At 56.8% G+C, this 19,626-nt stretch overlaps 2 protein-coding genes across 10 annotated transcripts in view; both read right to left on the reverse strand.

Annotated features, from left to right (window-relative positions):
- Positions 1-889: 889 nt before the first annotated feature.
- ENDOV (endonuclease V) lies at positions 890-10,817 on the reverse strand. Of its 6 annotated transcripts, none has more exons than XM_077188091.1 (11): positions 10,231-10,810; positions 9,745-9,916; positions 9,427-9,561; positions 9,077-9,116; positions 8,878-8,990; positions 8,706-8,774; positions 8,015-8,143; positions 4,445-4,530; positions 2,890-3,984; positions 2,771-2,810; positions 890-2,575 (listed from the first exon to the last, which is right to left on the reverse strand). In XM_077188091.1, exons 1-9 carry the CDS (start codon positions 10,398-10,400, stop codon positions 3,957-3,959), a joined length of 942 nt encoding a protein of 313 aa, XP_077044206.1. In that variant the 5' UTR covers positions 10,401-10,810; the 3' UTR covers positions 890-2,575; positions 2,771-2,810; positions 2,890-3,956. The 6 variants fall into 6 exon arrangements, with proteins under 6 accessions (XP_077044206.1, XP_077044205.1, XP_077044207.1 ...); XM_077188090.1 differs by having other exon boundaries at positions 2,732-2,810; XM_077188092.1 differs by lacking the exon at positions 2,771-2,810 and having other exon boundaries at positions 890-1,449; positions 1,486-2,575; positions 2,851-3,984.
- Positions 10,440-19,626, reverse strand: part of RNF213 (ring finger protein 213) — a 46,745-nt gene continuing 37,558 nt past the window's right edge. For 3 of the 4 annotated variants that reach the window (XM_054645392.2, XM_054645393.2, XM_054645391.2), the window contains exons 48-66: positions 19,326-19,454; positions 19,004-19,108; positions 18,523-18,759; positions 17,891-17,972; positions 17,316-17,350; positions 16,906-17,000; positions 16,420-16,579; positions 15,921-16,101; positions 15,097-15,191; positions 14,563-14,814; positions 14,233-14,365; positions 13,578-13,661; positions 13,089-13,269; positions 12,781-12,982; positions 12,620-12,697; positions 12,124-12,321; positions 11,815-11,904; positions 11,528-11,706; positions 10,440-10,988 (exon numbers count right to left, since the gene is read on the reverse strand). In XM_054645392.2, coding sequence (XP_054501367.2) covers positions 10,835-10,988; positions 11,528-11,706; positions 11,815-11,904; positions 12,124-12,321; positions 12,620-12,697; positions 12,781-12,982; positions 13,089-13,269; positions 13,578-13,661; positions 14,233-14,365; positions 14,563-14,814; positions 15,097-15,191; positions 15,921-16,101; positions 16,420-16,579; positions 16,906-17,000; positions 17,316-17,350; positions 17,891-17,972; positions 18,523-18,759; positions 19,004-19,108; positions 19,326-19,454 — 2,670 coding nt within the window. In that variant the 3' untranslated portion in view covers positions 10,440-10,834. Of the gene's footprint in view, positions 10,989-11,527; positions 11,707-11,814; positions 11,905-12,123; positions 12,322-12,619; positions 12,698-12,780; positions 12,983-13,088; positions 13,270-13,577; positions 13,662-14,232; positions 14,366-14,562; positions 14,815-15,096; positions 15,192-15,920; positions 16,102-16,419; positions 16,580-16,905; positions 17,001-17,315; positions 17,351-17,890; positions 17,973-18,522; positions 18,760-19,003; positions 19,109-19,325; positions 19,455-19,626 lie in introns of those variants that run through there. The other variant, XM_054645394.2, reaches the window with a different exon arrangement.

Here is a 19,626-nt window from a genome sequence, read left to right on the forward strand (position 1 = left end):
GGAGGGAGCAGCACTAAAACCGCCCATTTAGAGCCCAAAGCTGGGGAATGCTCCGAGATCCAGGGGCCACAGCTGCCCCAGCCAGCCCCACAAACACCAAAGGCTCTGGGAATGGAGGGAGGGATGGGCTCAGCTGCTGGGCCCAGCTCCACACCCAGGGCAAGCACCCAGAGATGCAGCTGGACCTGGTTTGGGGAACCAGGAGGGAAAGAGCCCCTCCTAAACCCCCCCAAACCGAGCCAAAGGGAAGAGGAATGAGAACGGGGGGCAGGGAGGGGGGAAATCCCAGTGAAACGCTTCCCCCGTGCTCGGCAGGAGCGTCCCAAAATACAAACCCTGAGTCACAGGAGCTCAGACTGCACAGGCAGCACCTACATTGCCACAGGCTCCAGACACGGAGGTGGGAGCTCATCCCACCCAGCCTCAGGCACCTGGCACGGAGCTGCTCAGCCAGACCTCCTCAGAAGCCACGGAACAAACAGAAATGCACCCTGAAGCAGCTCCTCTCCCTCCTGGACCGGGACAAACAAGGCAGGCTCAGGGATCCTCCTCCCTGCTCTCCAGGACACAACAGGGGAGCAGCTCCAGAGAATCTGCAGCAGAGCCATTCAGCACCTGGGAGTCAGAACCCACCCCACAGCAGCTCTGCCCCTGTTTGACACCTGGAGCCGTCCCTGGGCAGCCACATCCCTGCCCCAGCCCGCAGCTCATTCCCCAGCAGCACCGGGGGTGACCGAGCCCTGAGGCACCTCCACCCAGCCAGGCCCAGGTGGAAATGGTGAGAGAAACCCCCTGGTGATAGCTGGAGGATGTACAACCAGCCAGCAACACCATTCTCTGATTCCCAACAAGTTACACCCAGAAAAGCCAATTTCCAGCAAACAGAGAGTTAAAAAAGACAAGCCATGTATGAGTTTATTTCGAAGGACACTCAGTCTCCAGTCTCTGAGTTTCTGTTAAGAGGTTTCAAGCATTACAAAGCGATTTTCCCTTCCCAGGGTTATAAACCAATTAGATAAAGACCAAGTTAATCCCTTATTGTGTCCAGAGAGCCACAAGCAGACACCAAACACAGAGATTAGTCCCTTCCTTTAGGAAGGACTAAACTGCCACGTTTGGGCAGCTGGGAGAGGCCAGGCAAAGCCCAAAGCACAGCACAGAGCCCCTGGCTCCAGCAGGGCTGCTGGGGCTGCCAGGACACTGCAGCACCAAAGCCTCCCCAGGTGACTCATCCAGAGTCACCTGAGTTTACCTGGGCTGCGAGGAGTTCGGAGCCTCAGGCAGAGGGAAGCCAGGGCAGTGATGCAGAGCTGGTTTTTATGCTGTATTTTTTTATTTTTTCCCTCACCCGTGGGCAGAGGCAGCTGGGGGGGCTCAGGCCAGCTGAGGACAGCAGAGTCCCTGCAGTGTCCCCAGCCCTGGGTCCCTCACAGGCTGAGCACACGGAGCCTCCATGGATCAAAACACCCGGATGCCAGCAGGAGCACACAGTGCCAGACCCTGAGCAGCCACAGCCTCACCCTCTGCCTGAGCTGGGCTCAATTCCTCCAGCTGCCACCCAAATCACAGCCCTGGCTGCAGAGCCTCCCCTGACCAGCCCAACCCAAATCCCTCATTGTCAGATACCAACCAAAAGCACACCAAAGCCACCAATAGATCAGGGATTAAAACCACAGACATTGAACACGAGATGAAAGCCAGACACTCACCAGGGCAGGAGAGGCCACAGTCCCACACTCTGAAGGTTCCCCTGCTCTGCCAGGGCCGTCCTGGAGGAGCTGCTCCCCTCAGAGCCTCCCCCAGCACGGCTGAGCCACATGAGGAGCCTGGCTCAGCACACCTGGGCTCAATCTGCAGTGGAGTGGGGTCACCCAGAATTGGGGATGAGCCAGGGATGGCCCTCCCAGCACAGGCCAAATCAGAAACCCAGGTGATTGCCCAGGTGCTCTGCCATGAGCTCTGGGAAGGAGCTGGCCCCTGCCCACCCTGTCACTGGTGCCTGAACCTGTGACAATGTGGTGGTTTGACAGGAAATGTGTTTTTTGGGATGCTGTGTTTTGGGCCAATGGATATTCAGGCTTTAATATTGGCATTTAACCTGCTTTGCATATTCCTGGTCACGTCTCACAGCAGCTACCAGGGAGAGGGTATCTTCATGGGGGCACTGGCATTGTGCCAGTGTCAAACCATGACAGACAGGCTTTAGGAGATTGTCCCCATGGCCAGAGAAGCCACTGGCTTGTGTGGGGCTGGCATGAGGAACGCTGGAGTGATCCCTGCTGGCTGTGGCTGTCCCCACCCTGCTCCTCAGGCCATGGCAGAGGTTCTGTGTCCTTGCAGGGATGGCACACGGCCGTCCCTGTGTCCCCTGCCACAGCCAGCAGCAGGCACCAGCCCAGTGCTCCCTGTGCCCCAGGCTGGCAGCAGCCCTCAGGATCAGAGGAGCAGCTTCCTCTGTGGGGTTCCCTGCAGGCTCTGTCCACCCCTGGACAAACCCTGGTGGGAAGCAGCTCTGAGGCTTCCAGGAGAGGCGGCTCCTGTGCAGGGCTGGGAGCTGCAGCTTTGGCTTCTGAACCTGTCAGAAAGGCATTTTAGGGAATGCCCTTTCTAGAACCTGTCAGAAAGGCATTTTAGGGAATGCCCTTTCTAGAACCTGTCAGAAAGGCTTTATAGGGAATGCCCTTTCTGAAAACTGTCAGAAAGGCATTTTAGGGAAGTGCCCTTTCTAAACCTGTCAGAAAGGCTTTTTAGGGAAGTGTCCTTTCTAAACCTGTCAGAAAGGCTTTTTAGGGAAGTGTCCTTTCTAAAACCTGTCAGAAAGGCTTTTTAGGGAAGTGTCCTTTCTAAAACCTGTCAGAAAGGCTTTTTAGGGAATGCCCTTTCTAAAACCTGTCAGAAAGGCTATTTAGGGAAGGCCCTGCCAGTGCCTGTCCCCAGCAGTGCCAGGACCAGCCCCAGCCCTGCCCTGGTGGCCCCAGGGTTTGTCACTCCCTCCCTGTCCCCAGCCGGCTCAGACCCCAACGCAGCAGAGACACAACAGGCTGGGCTTTGTCCTCCCCACCCAGAGCAGCGCCAGGACAGAAAAGAACAGAAGTTGTACAACAAATTTATGCAAAATGGAGGTTAAACAGCCCACAGGGTCCCTCCCCACCCCAGGAAAGCATCCTTCTTCCTCTTCAGGCTGGAATCCTGCAGAGCCACAGCAGGATCTCCCAGAGCACCTTCTGCTCCTGCTGCTCCTCAGAACAGTCAGGAAGCACCTGCCAGCCCCAGCCAGGATCCCACACCTTGGGAGCAGCTTTGGTCCTGCAGGCTGGATGAGGGTTGAGGATGATTTGGGCACAGAAGCTCTGGGCTCTGCTCCTCAGGCTGAGCTGGGGCAGATCTCCAGCCTGGGCTCCAGGCACCTGGAGCACTCTGTGTGCCAGGAATGACCTCCCCATGCTCCTGGGAGGGAGATGGCTGCTCCCATCCTTTCCCCTGAGATGATCCTTCCTCCACAAGAGCTGGGCAGTGGAGCTGCTGCTCCCCAGGGACGTGCAGGGGGAATGGAGAGCCCAGGCTGCAGGGACTGGGGGAAGCTGCTCCAAAACCAGAGGGAAGGGAGGGCTCTCAGAGTGCCACAGAGGTGTGGTGGGACACACAGGCTGGCTCTGCAGTGGCAATGCCTCAGCACCTCTGCAAATCAGCCCCTGCAGCTGCACAAGGACTTCAGTGAGGCGCTGCGAACTCACACGTGAGCTTTGCTTACACAAAGACTTTAACAGTACTGGAAAAGGAACCCTGAGAAATTCACTGCAGGGATTCTCCCTGAGCAGTGGCTGGTGCTGTGCTGTGGGACACAGCCTGGCACAGGCTCCCAGGCTGCCACTGGGCTCCTGCACCCAGCAGGACCCAGCCTTGGTGCAGGACAGGACCCAGTGAAGAGAAGCTCTGCACTTTCCTCTGGCACCAGACTAATCCTCTGATTCAGTCTCCTTTTTGCTGCAGGGACAAAAATGAGAAAGCAAGAAGCAGTTTTAGAAAAAGTAGAAGCCAACAGGCACAAACAACTGGCACTTGGTGAGCTTGAGCTCCTGCACCCAGGGGCAGGTTTAGCCCTGAGCTGACACCCATGGCCCACCTTATGTAAGCCTGGGGGACTCTGACCCTCCCCAAGGCCTGGGGCCAAAACCAGCTCCCTGCAGGTATTTCTGTTCCCCTCAGGTCACACCTGTGGGCGTTTGGGCTTTGCTTATGAGCAGTGCTGAAAAAAGAGCAAATCCCTGCTGCCCTTCCCCAGCTCAGGACCACGTGTGAGGCAGTGTGGCCACAGGGAGCAGAAATCACCTTCTGGATGATGTCCTGACCTCCCCACTGAGCTCACCCCGTTACCCTGCCTGTACCCTTAATGCCATTACTGCAGCTCATGCCATGAGCAGATGCCCTCTGCCCACACACCCACCTCTCTGGGCTGGCAGGGGCAGCCTCCAGCCCCTCCACTGGAGCACAGGGCTGCCTCCGAAGGTACTCCCTGGACCTGATGTCAGCCTGGAAGCAAGCAGGAAAAGGAGTGAGCAGGGGCTGAGCAGCCTGGCTGTGACCCCAGTGTGCCCATGCACCCTGCTGTCAGCACAGACCACCAGGAGCAGCGGCTGGCTCAGCAAGGAGAGCACCAGCCACAGCCCAGAAGTGTTAGAAAGTGCTGCTGGGCCCTCACTGGGTGCTTGCTCAGCCCTCCAGTGCTGCACGACACCGGCAGCAGACCCTTGGTGCCACCACAAGCACATCCCGGGCTCTTGGACAACTTGGAGGACTGGCAGTTGATTTTTACAGTCCTTCAAAGTTTTTCCTCTTTTAGAAACTTCTGTGCCATTTCCAGGCAGCTGCTGTGCCCACCTCAAAGGCAGAGTGTCTCTCCCCACCTACAAAGCAGGACGTGACCTTCCCAGCTGGAAAAGCTTCACAGTGTCTGGTGATGAGCTCAGAAATTGGGTTAACACATCCCTGGGGCCTGTCCTTGAAGCACTGCTGCTCTCCACCCTGTGCTGCTCCCCAGGAGCCCCTCCTGCAGCCCCCAGGCCCTCAGTGGAGGCTGTGCCTGCTGCTGGAACCTGCTCCACAACTGCAGAGCCTCCTGCCAGCTGAGGAGGAGAGAGTTACATAAGGGGTGGTTTGTTTGGGAGATTTTTTTCTCTCCTCTCTATAATTGGACAGTTTCATAACCGAACTGACAAATAACTTTGATCACTCTTCAGGATAAGCGATTACGTGATGGATTTTATAACCAGGGAAGGAGGCTGCTCAATGGTCCCCACGGGCACAGCGAGGAGCAGGAGGCACAGCTACCAACTACTCTTCTAGGGAAGAAAAACCCCAAGCACATTCTGCTGAGAACATCAGCCAGTGCTTGATGAGGTGGCAGCTCCCAGGCAGGGCTCACTCCTAGCACAGCACTGGAGTCAGCTTAAGGTGGTGATTAACCACGGGCTAATCAATAAGATGGATCACTGCCCACAATAACCCTCACAGACCTGGGCTATTTTCAGAGGGATTGCTGCCTGTGGAAATGCTGCTCTCTGCCTGCTACCTGAGGGGCCAGGGTGGTCCCTGGGCACAGCAGGCTTGCAGGGGGTGCCCCCAGAGACACCAGTGACTGCTGTCCAGTCCCAGGGGAGAGGCTGGTGCCCTGTCTCATTCTTCTCAGGGCGAGTGTTCAGCGTTTCACAGAGGGTGACCTGCAGGCCTTCCCTTCCTGGTGGGCTGGAGCACCCCCAGGCTGTGCCAGCAGCTCCCTCCTGAGCCAGCCCCAACCCACTGGGCACCCAGGGGCAGCTGAAGGAAGCAGCAAGTGAGCAGGAGGCTGGGCAGAACCTGACCCAGAGAGAGCAGAGCAGCTCCTGGTGCAAGCCCTGGAGAGTGGGCACAGGGATCTGGGGATGAGCAGGGAGGGTGGGCACAGGGATCTGGGGATGAGCAGGGAGGGTGGGTACAGGGATCTGGGGATGAGCAGGGAGGGTGGGCACAGGGATCTGGTAATGAGCAGGGAGGGTGGGCACAGGGATCTGGGGATGACCAGGGTGCACCAGGGAGGGTTCTGACCTCTGCCAGGAGCAAGGGCAGCTCTCTCAGCAGGGCCTGGGGCTGCCCCAGGGCCACTGAGGCTGTTCTGGTTGTTCTGGGCTGTACTGGGAGCTCCCTGCAGGGCCTCAGCAGGAGCACAGCTCTGCTGGCTGGGCCTGGCACGTGGAACAAGGACTGAGTGGGATGTAAATACTGATTGCAGGTGACAAGGGCAGCTCATCCCCCTGCTTCCTCCGAGATCTCACTCCTCTCATCTGCACCACAGCCAGCTCCTTGGCAGCACAGCCACACTGTGGGCTGAATGCAAATGGAACCCCTGCTGCTCCCTGCCTGGGTAATGTGCATTCCTGGGAAGCACCACATCCCCTGGAGCAGGAACTGAGCTGCCACAGCAGCTGCACTGCACATGCTGCCCTCACACAAACCTCAGGAGCTGTGCAAAGCTGAGCTATCACAAACCACTTCACTTCCAGGCCTGCCAGAACTTCCAGAGCAGGACCTGGTGATCCACAGGTTCTTTCCTGACACTGGGGAATCTGTAAGCGCTTCTCCTATCAGGTCTGCATTTCTGGAGATGTACCACAGCAAAAAGGCCACGCCAGCCACCCATGGACAGATTCTCCACAGCCTCCTACTTCCTAACCCCAGCTGCAGGTGCTCAGGAGCTGAGGCTTTCAGCCCTGCCTGTGCCAAGAGCTGTGGCAGTCACCACACAGAGGAAGCAGAGCAGGGACAAGTCCCATGGGAAGGTTTAAGTGTCCTCATCTCCTGCCATCCATCTAGAGTAAACACACTCCCCTGTCGGATTTTTCATCTCTCTGTAAGAAAAGTGATAATAATTCATTCCATCACTCCAAGAAAAAGGTCACAGGAACTGGAAGAGGCTCCGAACATGAGCAAATCCTGGAGATGGCTGGAAGCAAAATGAGGGTGATGAAAAGCTCCAAGACACCTTTCTGTTTCCAAAGGGAATGCTTCTCCCTTCCCTTTGAACACGCAGACTGCAGAGCTGGCTCGAGCTCTGCAGAGGCATCTGTCCCTGGCTGGAGCAGGTTACATAAGGAGCTCCAGCAGCCTCCTCCAGTCTGGCAGGTACTGGGGCTGAGACTGGGAACTGCAGCTCTGCTCTGGACACCCCAGGGCTTGCTTTGCTCCAAGGAGTTCAGATTTTGGGGTAATTCGTGAGCAGATCTCAGTTCCAGGGAACACTGCGGCTCTGGAGCAGCAGGGTCACCCAGCACTGCCCTGGGGACTGCTCAGGTGGGCACACACCTGATTCCCCAGCCTGGCACAGCAGGTGCCAAGGGGCTGTGCCAGGGCAGTGTTAGGGACAGGGATACCCGGGCAGGCCCTGGGGTCACTCCTGGCTCTCACCACCAGCACAGTGACTTCAGGCACAAGGGAAGCACTTGCCAGGCCAGAAGTCCCAGAGGCTTTGAGCTTCTCCAGAGCCTTTCCCCGAGTTGTGCTGCGATTCCAAATCAGCCAAGGCTGAGCGCCGGTGGCAGCCGCAGCCCGGTGACAGCGATGCAGTGCTGTCCCCTGCTGGCTGCTGGCTCCGTGCGGCAGCGGGAGAGGCCCAGAGGAGCAGCACTGCGGCCGTGCTGGGCTCCAGGCCCCCGGGCAAGCCGCATTGCCAGCTCCTGAGGATTAACAGCAGCATGGCAGGAGCTGCCTGCAGCGAGCCAGCAGGGCACCAGCGAGGCTGGGCCTGCAGGCAGGGCTGGGAATGCTGCCGGGCACATCAGGAGAACGGGCCTGGAAGGACCAGGAAGCACCACCAGGGGCTGGGGGAACTGCCCAGCAGAGGAGGGGCAAAGGGAGGCCCTGAGCAGCCCAGGGCTGGGCAAACACTGCCCCGGGGGGGCTGTACCTGCCCCAGGGGTGCCCCCCCTGCCCCAGGGGTGCCGTACCTGCCCCAGGGGTGCCCCCCTGCCCCAGGGTGCCGTACCTGCCGGATGGGCTCCGGGACGCGGAAGCGGCAGCAGGCCCTGACCAGGGCCACGGCCGTGCCCAGGCTCACCCGGTGGCCCACGGACACGTACAGGGGTCTGGAGCTGTTGCTGTGGCTCCGTAGCACCTGGGCAGCCAGAAAGGAGAGATCAGGCACTGGAGAGGCTCGTTTGAACACACACACACAAGGGGCAGTGGAGTTAGGAGCCAGCCAGAGCCCTTGGGTAGGGGGTGGCAGCGCCGTGTTTGCAGCTCCCAGCCTTCCTGAACACTTTCCCCATCCCAATGTCTCCTGTCTGTCCCCGTGGCCCTGCCCCAGACGCCCAAGGCTGCTCTGGGATGCAGGAGCTGTGCCAGCCCATGCTGACAGCACCCACAGGAAGTGTCTCCCAGCTGCCTGTTCCCGCTCTGCTCTGAATCAGCCGCTCCCAGCCCGATCCCAGGGAGCTGCCAGGGAACTGGCACCTCTCCCAGGCTGCAGCTCACCATCCAGGCTGCTGGAGCACCTCCGTGCCACAGCCACGGACGGGAATGCTCCCAGCACCTGAGCTGCCAGCTCCCTACAGCCACCTGAGCTCCCAGGAAGGGGCCAGCAGTGCCCTGGTCGCCTGCTCACACCTGCCCTCCCACAGGGGATCACTGAGACAGCCCCACTGTGGAGAGGGGCAAGGGGCCAAGTGACAGCTTACCATGCCCAGGACCTTCCCCGAGGCACCTGTCAGTGGGAATGCCTCTCCTGACCTCTGCAGGGAACGAACCTAGGGATAAACACACACACACATCAGCTCATTAGCACATCATTGTAGGTGGCTGTCCAAATTCCCCTGGGATGTGAAAAAGCAAATCCCAGCCTGGCCTAACCTGCTCCTTGTGCAGCTCATCCCTGACCAAGCCATCCACGTGCAGGAGGTTCTTGGCCACGCCAATGCACGGCAGGTCTGTCAGGACTCCGAGGTGACAGGCTATGCCAAATTCTGCCAACAAGGAGCCACTGTAGCTGTGGGATACCAGGGAACAGGAACACCAAGGAGCAGCACAGGGCTCTCCAGGAACAGCCTACCTCTGGGATGGAGCAGGCCATTCCCATCTACCAGAAGCACCTGAAAAAGCCAAAGGAGAAATGTTATTTCCTGCGTACCGAGAGCACTCCAAGGAGCAAGCAGGGATGCTGGCTCTGAGGGAAGGAGGAATCTCTCTTGGTTCCTCAATTCTCCCCTGATTGCCTGTCCCTGAAGCAGCAGCAGTGTGGGACTGGCAGTGCCCAGCACACACCATGGGTTCCCACAGGAGGCCTGGCTGCTCCCAGATCCACATTCCTGCCTCCCCAAGGAAAGGGAATGGATGCTCCAGCACAGCTCTGCCCGTGCCCCTCCCAGCCCAGCAGCTCAGGACAAGGGAAACACAGCACACCTGAGGCTGGAGCTGGGGCTCCTCCTGCTGAAGTCTCTGCACAGCTTCCACCAGGACAGGGACCTCTCGGAAGGCCAAGAACCCAGCCACATACGGGGCAGTGACGGGCACCATGCGGCAGTCCTGGTACAGCACCTGGGGCAGCCAGGGACACCTTCCACTGTCCCAGGCTGCTCCAGGCCGTGTCCACCCCGGCCTGGGACACTGCCAGGGACCCAGGGGCAGCCACAGCCTGTGCCAGGGCCTGCCGACCCTCTCTGTGAGCATTCCTCCCCATATCCACCTCCCGCCGCCCCAGCGCCCCGTGCCGGGTGGTACCTCGAGATCCGGGTAGCTGAGCACGACCAGGGAGGCGCAGGCTCGGCTCTCGTCCTCTTTGCTGTAGGATAAATCCACGCCTCCCACTCTGTGCAGCCCCGAGAACTGCGGCTCCTTCTGCCAGGGCTCAGTGTCCTCCTCCAGCACGCTGGCCCTCAGCCGGGCCTGCTCCCTGCGGGCCGGCTGCGCTCACAGCGGGCCGCGCACCGAGCCCCGTCCCGAACCGCGCCCCGTCCCCTCCCCGGGGAGCCCCAAACCCCAGCCGGGGGCAGAGCACCGGCGGCTCTTCCCGAGGATGCCCGTGCCGTGTGGGGACGCGGTTCCGGGCAGCCCCGAGCCCCGTTACCGCTCCCAGCCCCGGCCATGGTCCCAGCCCCGTTACCGCTCCCAGAAGCGCCGCCGGGCGGTCCCTGCCCGTCCCAGCCCGACCGCCGTTACCGCTCCCAGCCCCGTTCCCGTTCCCAGCTCCGTTCCCAGCCCCGTTACCGTTTCCAGCGGCGCCGCTGGGCGGGGGACGCGGCCATGGCGGCGCCGGGCCCGCCCGTCCCGCAGCGCCAACGCTCCCCGGAAAGCGCGGCCGGGGCGCGGCCGTTCCGGGCCGGCGGCACCGATCGCGTCTCGGGTCCCGGCCCCGATCCCGGTACCGATCGCGGCATGGACCCCGGCCCCGACCCCAGAAGGAGCCGGGAGCAGGCGCGGGAGCTGAACAAGTTTATTTAAAGGGAGGGGAGAAGCCGGCCGGGCCGGGCCGAAGGCAGCGAAGGAGCCGCATGGGGGGCACCGGGCAGGAGCCGCTTCTGCAGCCAGCGCAGAGAGGAAGGCAGGAAAACATCAACCCTGCCCGGCACGACGGCACCATGGCTTGTAAAAAAATCCTTCATGTTCCTCCAGTGGCTCTGGAGCTGTGGCGATCCAGGGTTCGCAGGGAGCTGCTGGGTCTATTTCACCCTCGTCCACGGCCACTCTTCACATCAGATATAAAAACAACAACAACCCCAAACCCAAAGAACAACCAACAAGCCCCAAACAAATGCCCAGAGTGGCAGAAGCCCTGACACGGTGTTGTGGCAGTTCCTGGCAGGGCTCTGTCCTAACTGTCCCTGTGCTCCCTCTTGAAGACAGCAGCTGCTTTCCAGGTACCAGTGGCATGAGACAGAAGAATCTCATCTGGGAATGTGTCTTCCAGCTCCGGAGCTAATTCAGAGTCTTTGTCATCAAGGTAAGGCAAGAGTGATTCCTTCAGGCTGGAAGACAGAGCAGAATGGCATTAACAGATTGAAAAACCCCTCAAGTGCCACAGTATGAGTGCAGTGCACCACCTGAAATACTCAATAGCCACAAGTGACCAGGTGTGTGTGTAGTGAGAAGGGTTAAACAGCCAGGTGGAGGCACAGAGCCCAGCGAGGGGAGGCTGCAGGGCAGAGCTGAGCTCTGGGGCTGAGCTGTGCCTATCCCTGGAGGCTGGCCTTGATCATCATGGAGGTTTTCCAGCCTTAATGAGTTTGTGATTCTGTTATTATTTTATCCAAGTGCCTGCAGTAGTGCTGGTGTTTGTGCCCTGGCCAGCAGCTCCTGGAGTGTTCCAGCAGTGTCCCCAGAGAGCCTGTGTGAGATGGAAGTGACACCTGCCAGAAATGAGTGTGGATATTCCTAATGCTGCTGCCTGGGCCGTGTCCCCCAGGCCATGCATGTGCCAAGGGAGTGTTCCCACTGTGTGCACACTCAGAGGCAGAGGAGCTTCACTTAACAACAACTGTGGTGGCTTTGGGTGTGCAGCTCCTACCTCCAGGTGGGTTTGAATTCCTGCACAGCTCGGACACGTCTCAGCTTCAGGATGATCATTTCATGGAGCTCCTGCAGGAAGGTTTCCAGCCTGGAGTGGACCAGGAATGCGTGCAGGAGCTTGGCAAGCTCTGGGGTGAGCTCTTCTTTGTAGTCTGGACTGACATCTGCAAAAGGATCCTAAAAATGCAGCGAGGGGAGAAGAAACCCAAGGACACATTTGAGCAGCTGCAGGCAGAGCAGGGCAGAGCAGAGGAGCTCACACAGCGGTGCTGGGGGGTGCCATACCCTGCCAAGGCGCAGCAGCTGCTCGGATTTGTGGGCACACAGGAGCTGCCACAGGGCCATGCTGTGCCTGAGCTGGCACCGTCTGAGGGCCTGGAAGAGAAGGACAGCTGTGGATGTGAGGGATGTCCTTGGAGCCCGTCCCCAGCCTGCCCAGGAGAGCTCATCCAGCCCTCTCACCCTTCCCCAGCTGCCCTCAATAATCCAGGTTTTGATACCACGACAGGCAGAGGGAAAGTGAGAGGGCTCTGTCACACAGGCTAAACCAGATTTTACCCCCACAAAGGTCTGAGCTGTGCCCTCAGGACTCACCTGCAGCACGTGAGGGTTTGTCTGATCCCCCATCTGCAGAACTTGCTCAATGTACTCAGTCAGCAGCATGTCAACGTTCTCACCAGCCATGGCCAGGAAGCCCAGGGTGATCTCAGTGAGGGACAGAGCATCACACACATCACTGTAGGACTGCAGCTCCCCACTGATCATGTTCATCACAGAACTGGGCAGAGCACTCTAAAAACCACAGAGTCACACTTGATATTGTTTTGGAGCCATTCCTTTTTCTGTTCCAATTACTCAAGTCAAGGAAGACAACAGAGCCCCAGATTTAGGAAACTGAAATGCTGAACTATTTCAGCATTTCCCTTCTCTTTGTAAATCCTGACTGACAGCACAAGGCCAGATTGCAGGTACCCAAGGCATGCTGAAAAATGAGCAGGCAAGCCTTTGGATGGACAAGGGAAGGCACAGAAAACCCTTGGAAAAGCAGGGATTTCATGCTTGCCCTGCTTCCTGCAGTGCAGGAACCCACCTGCTCCAGCTTGTTCCTGACATCACTGAACAGCTGCTCGTAGTTCCGGTCGTGTCTGTGCACCAGGGTGGGGATTCCCTGTCAGGACAGAAACCCATGGATGTAAACCCTGGAATGCTGCTCCCAGAGCCCCCCTGGCTGCACAGCCCTGCCCCTCCTACCGTCAGCGTGATCAGTGGCTTCCCCTGCAGGAACTTGCTGATCACTTGCTGCTGGATCCTCTCCAGATCAAAGTCCTGCAAGGTCTCCCCTCCCTTCTCCATGCTGTACTGGCAGTTGGACAGGATCAGAGGGATCAGGTCCCTCTCCACCTCGTAGCTGATCAGGTGCAGGTCGGCCACTTCCGCGGGGCTGACCCGGTACCTGCAGGGAGCAAAGGGCTCGTGGTCAGAGGGAGAGGCCTCTGGAGAGCAGGGAAAGCTGCCTGAGAGGGAGCAGGGGGTGCAGCAGAGCCCAGGCAGCAGCACACCTGTCATCCTCCTTGGTGTGCCTGTGGACAGAGTGCACCAGGTCGTTGTGCAGCCCGATCAGGTAACTGGCCAGCGCCGTGGAGCACAGCCCCAGCCCCTGGCGCCGCGGCAGCAGCACCTCCAGCCTGCTGTCCAGGCTCAGCTCAGCATCACAGTAGCCTTTGGGCAGCTTGATTTCCCCTGGAATACAGAGAGCAGTGCTTGAGGGGGCCCAGAGCCACCCAGGCTGAGCCAGGGCAGGAGGAGGCACCAAGCTGAGAAAAGCCATGTGCTCGGTGTTAGGGACAAGCACAGAAGGAAACAGGTTCAGGTGAGAAAGGAAACAAGTCCAGGTCAGAATAGTACAACAGGGAAACAAATTCCTCCCCTTGTACCTACATTCTTAAAATTCAATGGCCAAGCTCAGGTTTGAGGATATGCCTCAGCATCAGTGATGGGAGGAACCTGAACTCAGAACAAGGAGCGGGGCTGGGAAAGAAGCTGCTCACCATTGGTGTCCAGGGAGCTTCTCAGCTTGTTCCAGACAGACAGAAACACATTCACTCTCCTCTCTAACAGGTCCCTCATCACATCTGAGAGACAACAAAAAGATAAATCCACAAAACACCTTTTACTGGTGAAACTCTCCAATACAGGGATCTTCAGAGCACACCACTGAACTCCAGGCAACTGTTCAAGAGACTGAACAGACACCAGACACCTTTCTAAAGGTACCAAATGGAGTCATTGGCTCAGTTTGTTACTTTTCCATTATTGTCTGCTCCTGCATGACCTTTATGTACTTTTCCATAAGTACTTAAAAGCATCAGTAATTGTACTTAAATACGATTGAAGGAGTTGCCACAAACTTCATGAAAGAAAGGGAAGAATGTTCATTCCACTCTTTAGGCAAGCCCTGCTCTAGGGCTGAGCTTAAAATGCCCACAGAACCACTGCTGCACTGCACAGAGCTCCCACCCCTCATAAAAAATCTCCTGTACTTAATTCCCTTGAAAGTCACCTGGTAACTTTTCCAACCCTATCCAAGTCTCAGTTCATTTGGGTGAGAGTTAAAAGGAAAAGGTGAGTTTTCCCCTTCACTTTTAACTGGACAATCCAGCACTTTCTTTTTCATTAATTACAATTTTGGCAGCATCTCCTCACCTGAGTGGGGCTCCCTGAGGAATTCCCTGATGGAGCAGTGTTTGATCTCTGCTGTGTTCTGGAATTGCCTCACCAAATCCCTCTGCAGAGCCAGAATCTCTGGCAGGAATTTCACCAGCCTCAGCTCATTTTCCTGGAAGAGGAAAGGGAGCCTGTGGGTAAGGCTGTGCTTGGACACACCAGTTGGGAATACTTTTATGGAGTTACTTCTTAAATGTTAGACAACAATATCTTCCATGTTCCTTCTCAAGATCACAGCAAGTACTGAGATAATCCAAACGTGGTTTAGTCCTGGGCAATGCCAGGCTCTCAGCCCTGTGCCAGCCCCACCTTCTGCAGGAACTTCCAGAGGAGAGGGACGGTGTCCTTGGCATTCTTCTGCTGCACAACGTGGCCCAGGTTCTCCACAGAAACCCTCCTGCGGCAGCTCCACATCTTGGAGTGGTGGACGTGGCTGTCCCCTGGCAGCTGGGACAGGAATGCAGCTGGGTCCCCATACACTATCTTCACTATGGGGTTGGAGGAGATTCTCTCATCCTCTTGGATCTGGCGGTTTAACTTGAGAAGCTTTTTATCTAAATCCTGCATTAAAAGAAGAATAAATTATTGGATAGTGGGAAATACCTTCAGCTGAGCTAAGCCATTTCTGCTTTTCCAGCTATACAAATTCATGCCAGAGCAACTCCAGTCTCAGGCTCCCATTTCCCCAGGTAGATAAAGGTGGCTAATCCTTAACCTGCAGCTGTGCCGTGGATGGGCTGGCTTTAGGAACAGTGAAAAGTGCAGCACAGATATTACAGCACATCAGATTTCCAGTGGATTTTGAACTGCTCAGCTACTAACTCTGTATAGCAGCTTTCTCACCTCCAATTCAGGAACAATAATTGTGTCTGCAACAATTTCTTCCCATTTGTTTCTCATCTCCTTGGTGGACAGAAACTCATCAAACTGCACCAGCCCTGCAACAGGAATATTTCACCTCTTACATCTGCAATATCTCAGTGAAAAGAAAGCACAGATTCACAGGTGCTAGAAGTTAACTGAGTATCTTGGTCCAACTGGAGAGTGACACCCAAACATCACACAGTGATCCAGGGTTCCAGGAGCTTCATGTGAATGATGGGGACATTTACACAACTCCTTCATAACCCCAGAAATACTGAAGGTTGTCCAAGGTCAGACCATGATCAATGACAGAGTGAGTGAAGCTTGGAACACTGACTGGTGCTGTCCCACCCTCCAAACATGGGTATTTACACATTAATGCCTCTGTGCCACAGTGACTCCAGACCCCACCACGAGCCCCACTGTGCCATCCCTCTTCTCCCAAAGAGCTTTTGGGAGTGGCTGAGAGGCAGCACAGAACAGGGACTGCACACAGCACGAGCTGAGTGCTGGGAGAGCAGCCCTGCTCAGAGCTGCAAGCTCTGCCCATCTGTCATGACACTGTTTTGTCAATAATTCATTTTCAGAGTTATTGACTGCACCAAGCCTTGCAAACCCCATGTACTCCACTGAAAGAAGCAAACAGCCAAAAATTCTTCCCTCCCTAAGTAAGAAGCTTCAAACTCTCTATTTTCCTCTTCAGCTCACTGCTGCTGTTGGAAGGGGTTTATCAGCAAGGTGGCTGCATGGCCACAGCCCTTCAAACACAGCCCAGGTGTGATAGGACAGGTGGCTTTCCTTACACTGGCCTGGCTGCTGCTGGGGGGCCTGCAGGAGGCTGCTGAGCACCAGGTGCAGGAGGCTGATGGTGTCATCCACACTCTTGCCCAAAGTCCTGGTCAGCTGTGCCAGGTCCTCCTGAATGTGCTGCTGCAGGAAGCTCACCACGTCATCCACCGTTGGCTTGATAATCCTCCCCAGGGACTAAAGACAACAAAGGCAAGAGTTGAGCACAGCAAAAAACATCCAGGGAAGCACAAAGCACACAGAGCTCTGTCCTTCAGGCACCCCCACCTGTGGGATTCCTGCTACCTGTGCCCATCAAGGCAGGGCTGGGTGGATGTGCCTGCATGGAAGTGCAGGAATTAACCAAAATCCCTCCTGGGCAAGGAGAGAGGGAATTTGGGTTTTGCATCCTAACAGACTGCCCTGGCCACTTGGCAGTGTGATGAAAAGGACCAGCAGCACACAAAAGTTCCCCTACATTCTGTGTGAGCACTTGGAAGCCTTTCTGGAGGATACCTGAGGGTCTCTGGAGGCTCCCAGCAGCATGGACAGGTGGGTGAGCAAACGGAGCAGCACAAAGACCACAGGGGACACACCCCTGTCAGACATTCCCAGTGTCCTCCTGTGCTCAACATCTCCAAGGATGTGGCCAGTCTGAGTCCTGTCCTCATGAATCCTGTAGGAAAGGGCATATATGGGGTTTATTTTAACCTAGACAAACAAGACATCTCTGATACCCAGCAATGCCTTTTTAACCCGTCATGTCTTGGAATGCCATAAAAGCTGCCACAATTCAAATGCCACAGGGGAGTGAAGGCTTCCAGTCAGTTTTGTACACAGAAAAGCAAATTTCTTTGGTTTTGCTGCCTGATTACCCTTGCACATCCCCTGCTTACACCTTCCAGAGAGCAGCATGAAGTGCTTGGTACCTCTGGCCTTTGAGGGCACCACAGGCCAGCCCTACACCATTGATCCCTGCACAGGCATTGCAGCAGAGCCCACCTGGACTGATGGAAGCCCTGCACGGGTTTGTGGTTGGTGCCTCCAATGGGGACGTGGCAGTCAGGACAGCGGCTCATTTCCATGGGGAGCCCACACTGGGAAAGCAACAGGAGAACACTGAATTCCAGAGCAACAGCTTCTCCAGCAGACAGAGGGAATGAAACAAAAATCCAACCTCTAGGTGGTTAATTCAGTCCCTGCTACAAACTGGGCCTCTGCCTGATGTTTCCCAATCTGTGGTATAAATGCTAGGGGTATTCTAAATTTTACATTACAATGACAAAATGATCAATAATATCGAGTTTAGAAGTGGAACTCTGCATCAGAACATTCAAACCAGTAAACAAAATAAACCAGTTTATTGTTGAAAGCTTTGTCTGCTTAAACACCCACCAGTCCCAAATTCTTACCTCTCCCACAGTGGAGAAGTGGCCATTGGGACATTCTGTGAAGAGAGAAACAAACAGGACACTATTCTAAGACAGATTTATACAGCCCCTGTTATTCCCTTTCACTGGTACCATCATCCTGGAGCAAGAAACATGCTGAAGATCTAATCAAAAGCCCAAAGGACTGACAGGCCCACACAGGAAGCCAAGGAATTTTTCAGTGCTGCTTCTCCTTGAGAAACAAGGAATGAAAGCCTGACAGATTCTGCTGCTGAGGGCAGGAATGCTCTCACCCCCCCTTCCCTGCTGCAGGAAGGTCCAGCTGGGGGAAGCAGAGACAAAGCTGGCCAGGAAGGTGGCAGAGCTCTCCTCTCACACCCTGTTTGTGTTGCCTTTGTGCCCCCTCATGCTCTGTGCTGCAGGCTGAAGACTAAACAGCACTGGATGTCCTTTGGTGCATCACCCACACAAACTGTCTACAAATCTGGATTTCCCATGGATAACTCGTGCTGAGGAGTGTGTTTGTCCTCACATTTGGAAGAGTCTCCCTCTCCAGACCCAAGGAATTCCTTCCCCAGGCAGCCAGCAGCACTCACCATACCAGTGCAGACCGCGCATGTCCGTCCAGGTCCTTGCCTGAGCCATCATGTCCTCGGGCATGGTGGGCAGAAAGGAGTGCTGGGGAGGGAAAGGGGAAAACAGGCACAGAAGGATCTGTGAGTCAGCTCTGTCCTGCAGCAGGCACTCACTGGGTCACAAGAGATATCTGAGAGCAGAGGTCAGGCAGGTGATGCAGATTTTCAGATTCCCCTCTTAGAACTGTCAGCATTGTTAAGACTTGCACATGCACTCCCCAGCCATCCTGCAGTGCATTGCTGATGCACCCTGGCGTGTTCCCTCACACCTTGGGCAGCCAGGAGCAGCTCCCTGCCCCTGCCTGAGGAGCCAGAGCTCTCTGAGCAGGCAGGTCAGCACAGGGGAGCCGCCAGCTGCCCTCAGCCTCGCTCACACAAATATCAGCAAAGGTATTTGCTTCATCCTGCTCAGGATGGAGAGGTGCCTTGAAAAGATACCAGGCCAGAGCTTGGTGCTGTGCTAATTGACCCCAACAGCACTGTAATAATCCCCCCAGTGTTTCACAGCTCAACCAGTGAGTTGGAGCACTGCTGCTGGGAAAGAAGATCCAGCAGACAGAGGCAGGAACCAGGGACGAGCTCCGTGCCCTCACCTGCATGCTGTGTGCCTGGAAGGCCAGGTTCCTGAGGGGCTGCAGGACAGGGCTGTGCCCACAGAGCAGCACAGCAGCCACGTGCACAGCCATCTCCAGCAGGGCTCCCTGCTGGCCCCGTGGCTCCACGGCCAGCCCGGGCAGGGTGTTCTTCACCAGGGCAGCTGCAAGGGGCTGCAGCTCCGGGGAATTCAGCGCCTGGCAGCTCTGGATGAACTCAGTCATGGCCTCTGTTTGCTGAAAGCACAGATTGGGAAGAGCTAAAGCCATCAGGGTACTGCCCTCACCCAAACACAGAGCACTGGCAGCTGCTTCCCAGCGTGGGTTGCCCTGCTCCCAAAGCCTCCCCAGCCTGCTCAGCTCAGGTCATCACCCTGGCTGGAGCACAGGAGCAAAGGCTCCTCCAACCACTGATTCAGATCCCCTTCCTCCTTACCCACCAAGCAGGTTTGTCACAAGCTGCCAAAGGGGGGTGTCCTACCTGCTGCTTGGGACGAAGGCTGGGATCCCCATACAGGGCAGTGACCTCTCGGAAGATGGCCAGGAGCAGATGAGCAGCTTCCAGAGCTGGGGGGCTGCTGGAGGCCTGGGGAAGAAGCAATGATGTGGCTGGGAACAGGCCAGGGCTGCCCCAGCTACAGTGCTGGGATGTGCAGGTGGGAAAGTAAAGAAAACGTGCTTGAGCAGGAACCCCAGGTGCTGGGCACAGACACTGCCCAGAGGGACCCTGCAGAGCTGGGGCCCTGCAGGGCTCTGGGGGGAGGCCAGGGCCCAGCAGGGCTCTGGGGGGCACTGGGCTGTACCTCCTGGGCCTCGAGCAGCCCCTGGGCCGTGCCCTCCATCATGGCTCGTCCCACGGCGTCGCGCAGGGCCCGGTAGCGCTCCCCACACACCAGGAACCGGTCAATGTGCTTGGACTGGCTGTGCTGCACCTGCCAAGGCAAGAGCCAGCACAGCTCTGGGGACAGCCACCCAGCTGGAGGAGGCACAGTCTCCCCTTCCTCCTGAGCCCTGGTGTCACCCTGGTTTTTTAAGATTTTCTAAGCCTTCTGATGTTTACATTCTTGTAACGAACTTTCTCACGCACTTTCTGTAAATAACTTA

The sequence above is a fragment of the Agelaius phoeniceus genome, chromosome 19 (assembly GCF_051311805.1).
Source record: "Agelaius phoeniceus isolate bAgePho1 chromosome 19, bAgePho1.hap1, whole genome shotgun sequence".
Classification (NCBI taxonomy): Eukaryota; Metazoa; Chordata; class Aves; order Passeriformes; family Icteridae; genus Agelaius; species Agelaius phoeniceus.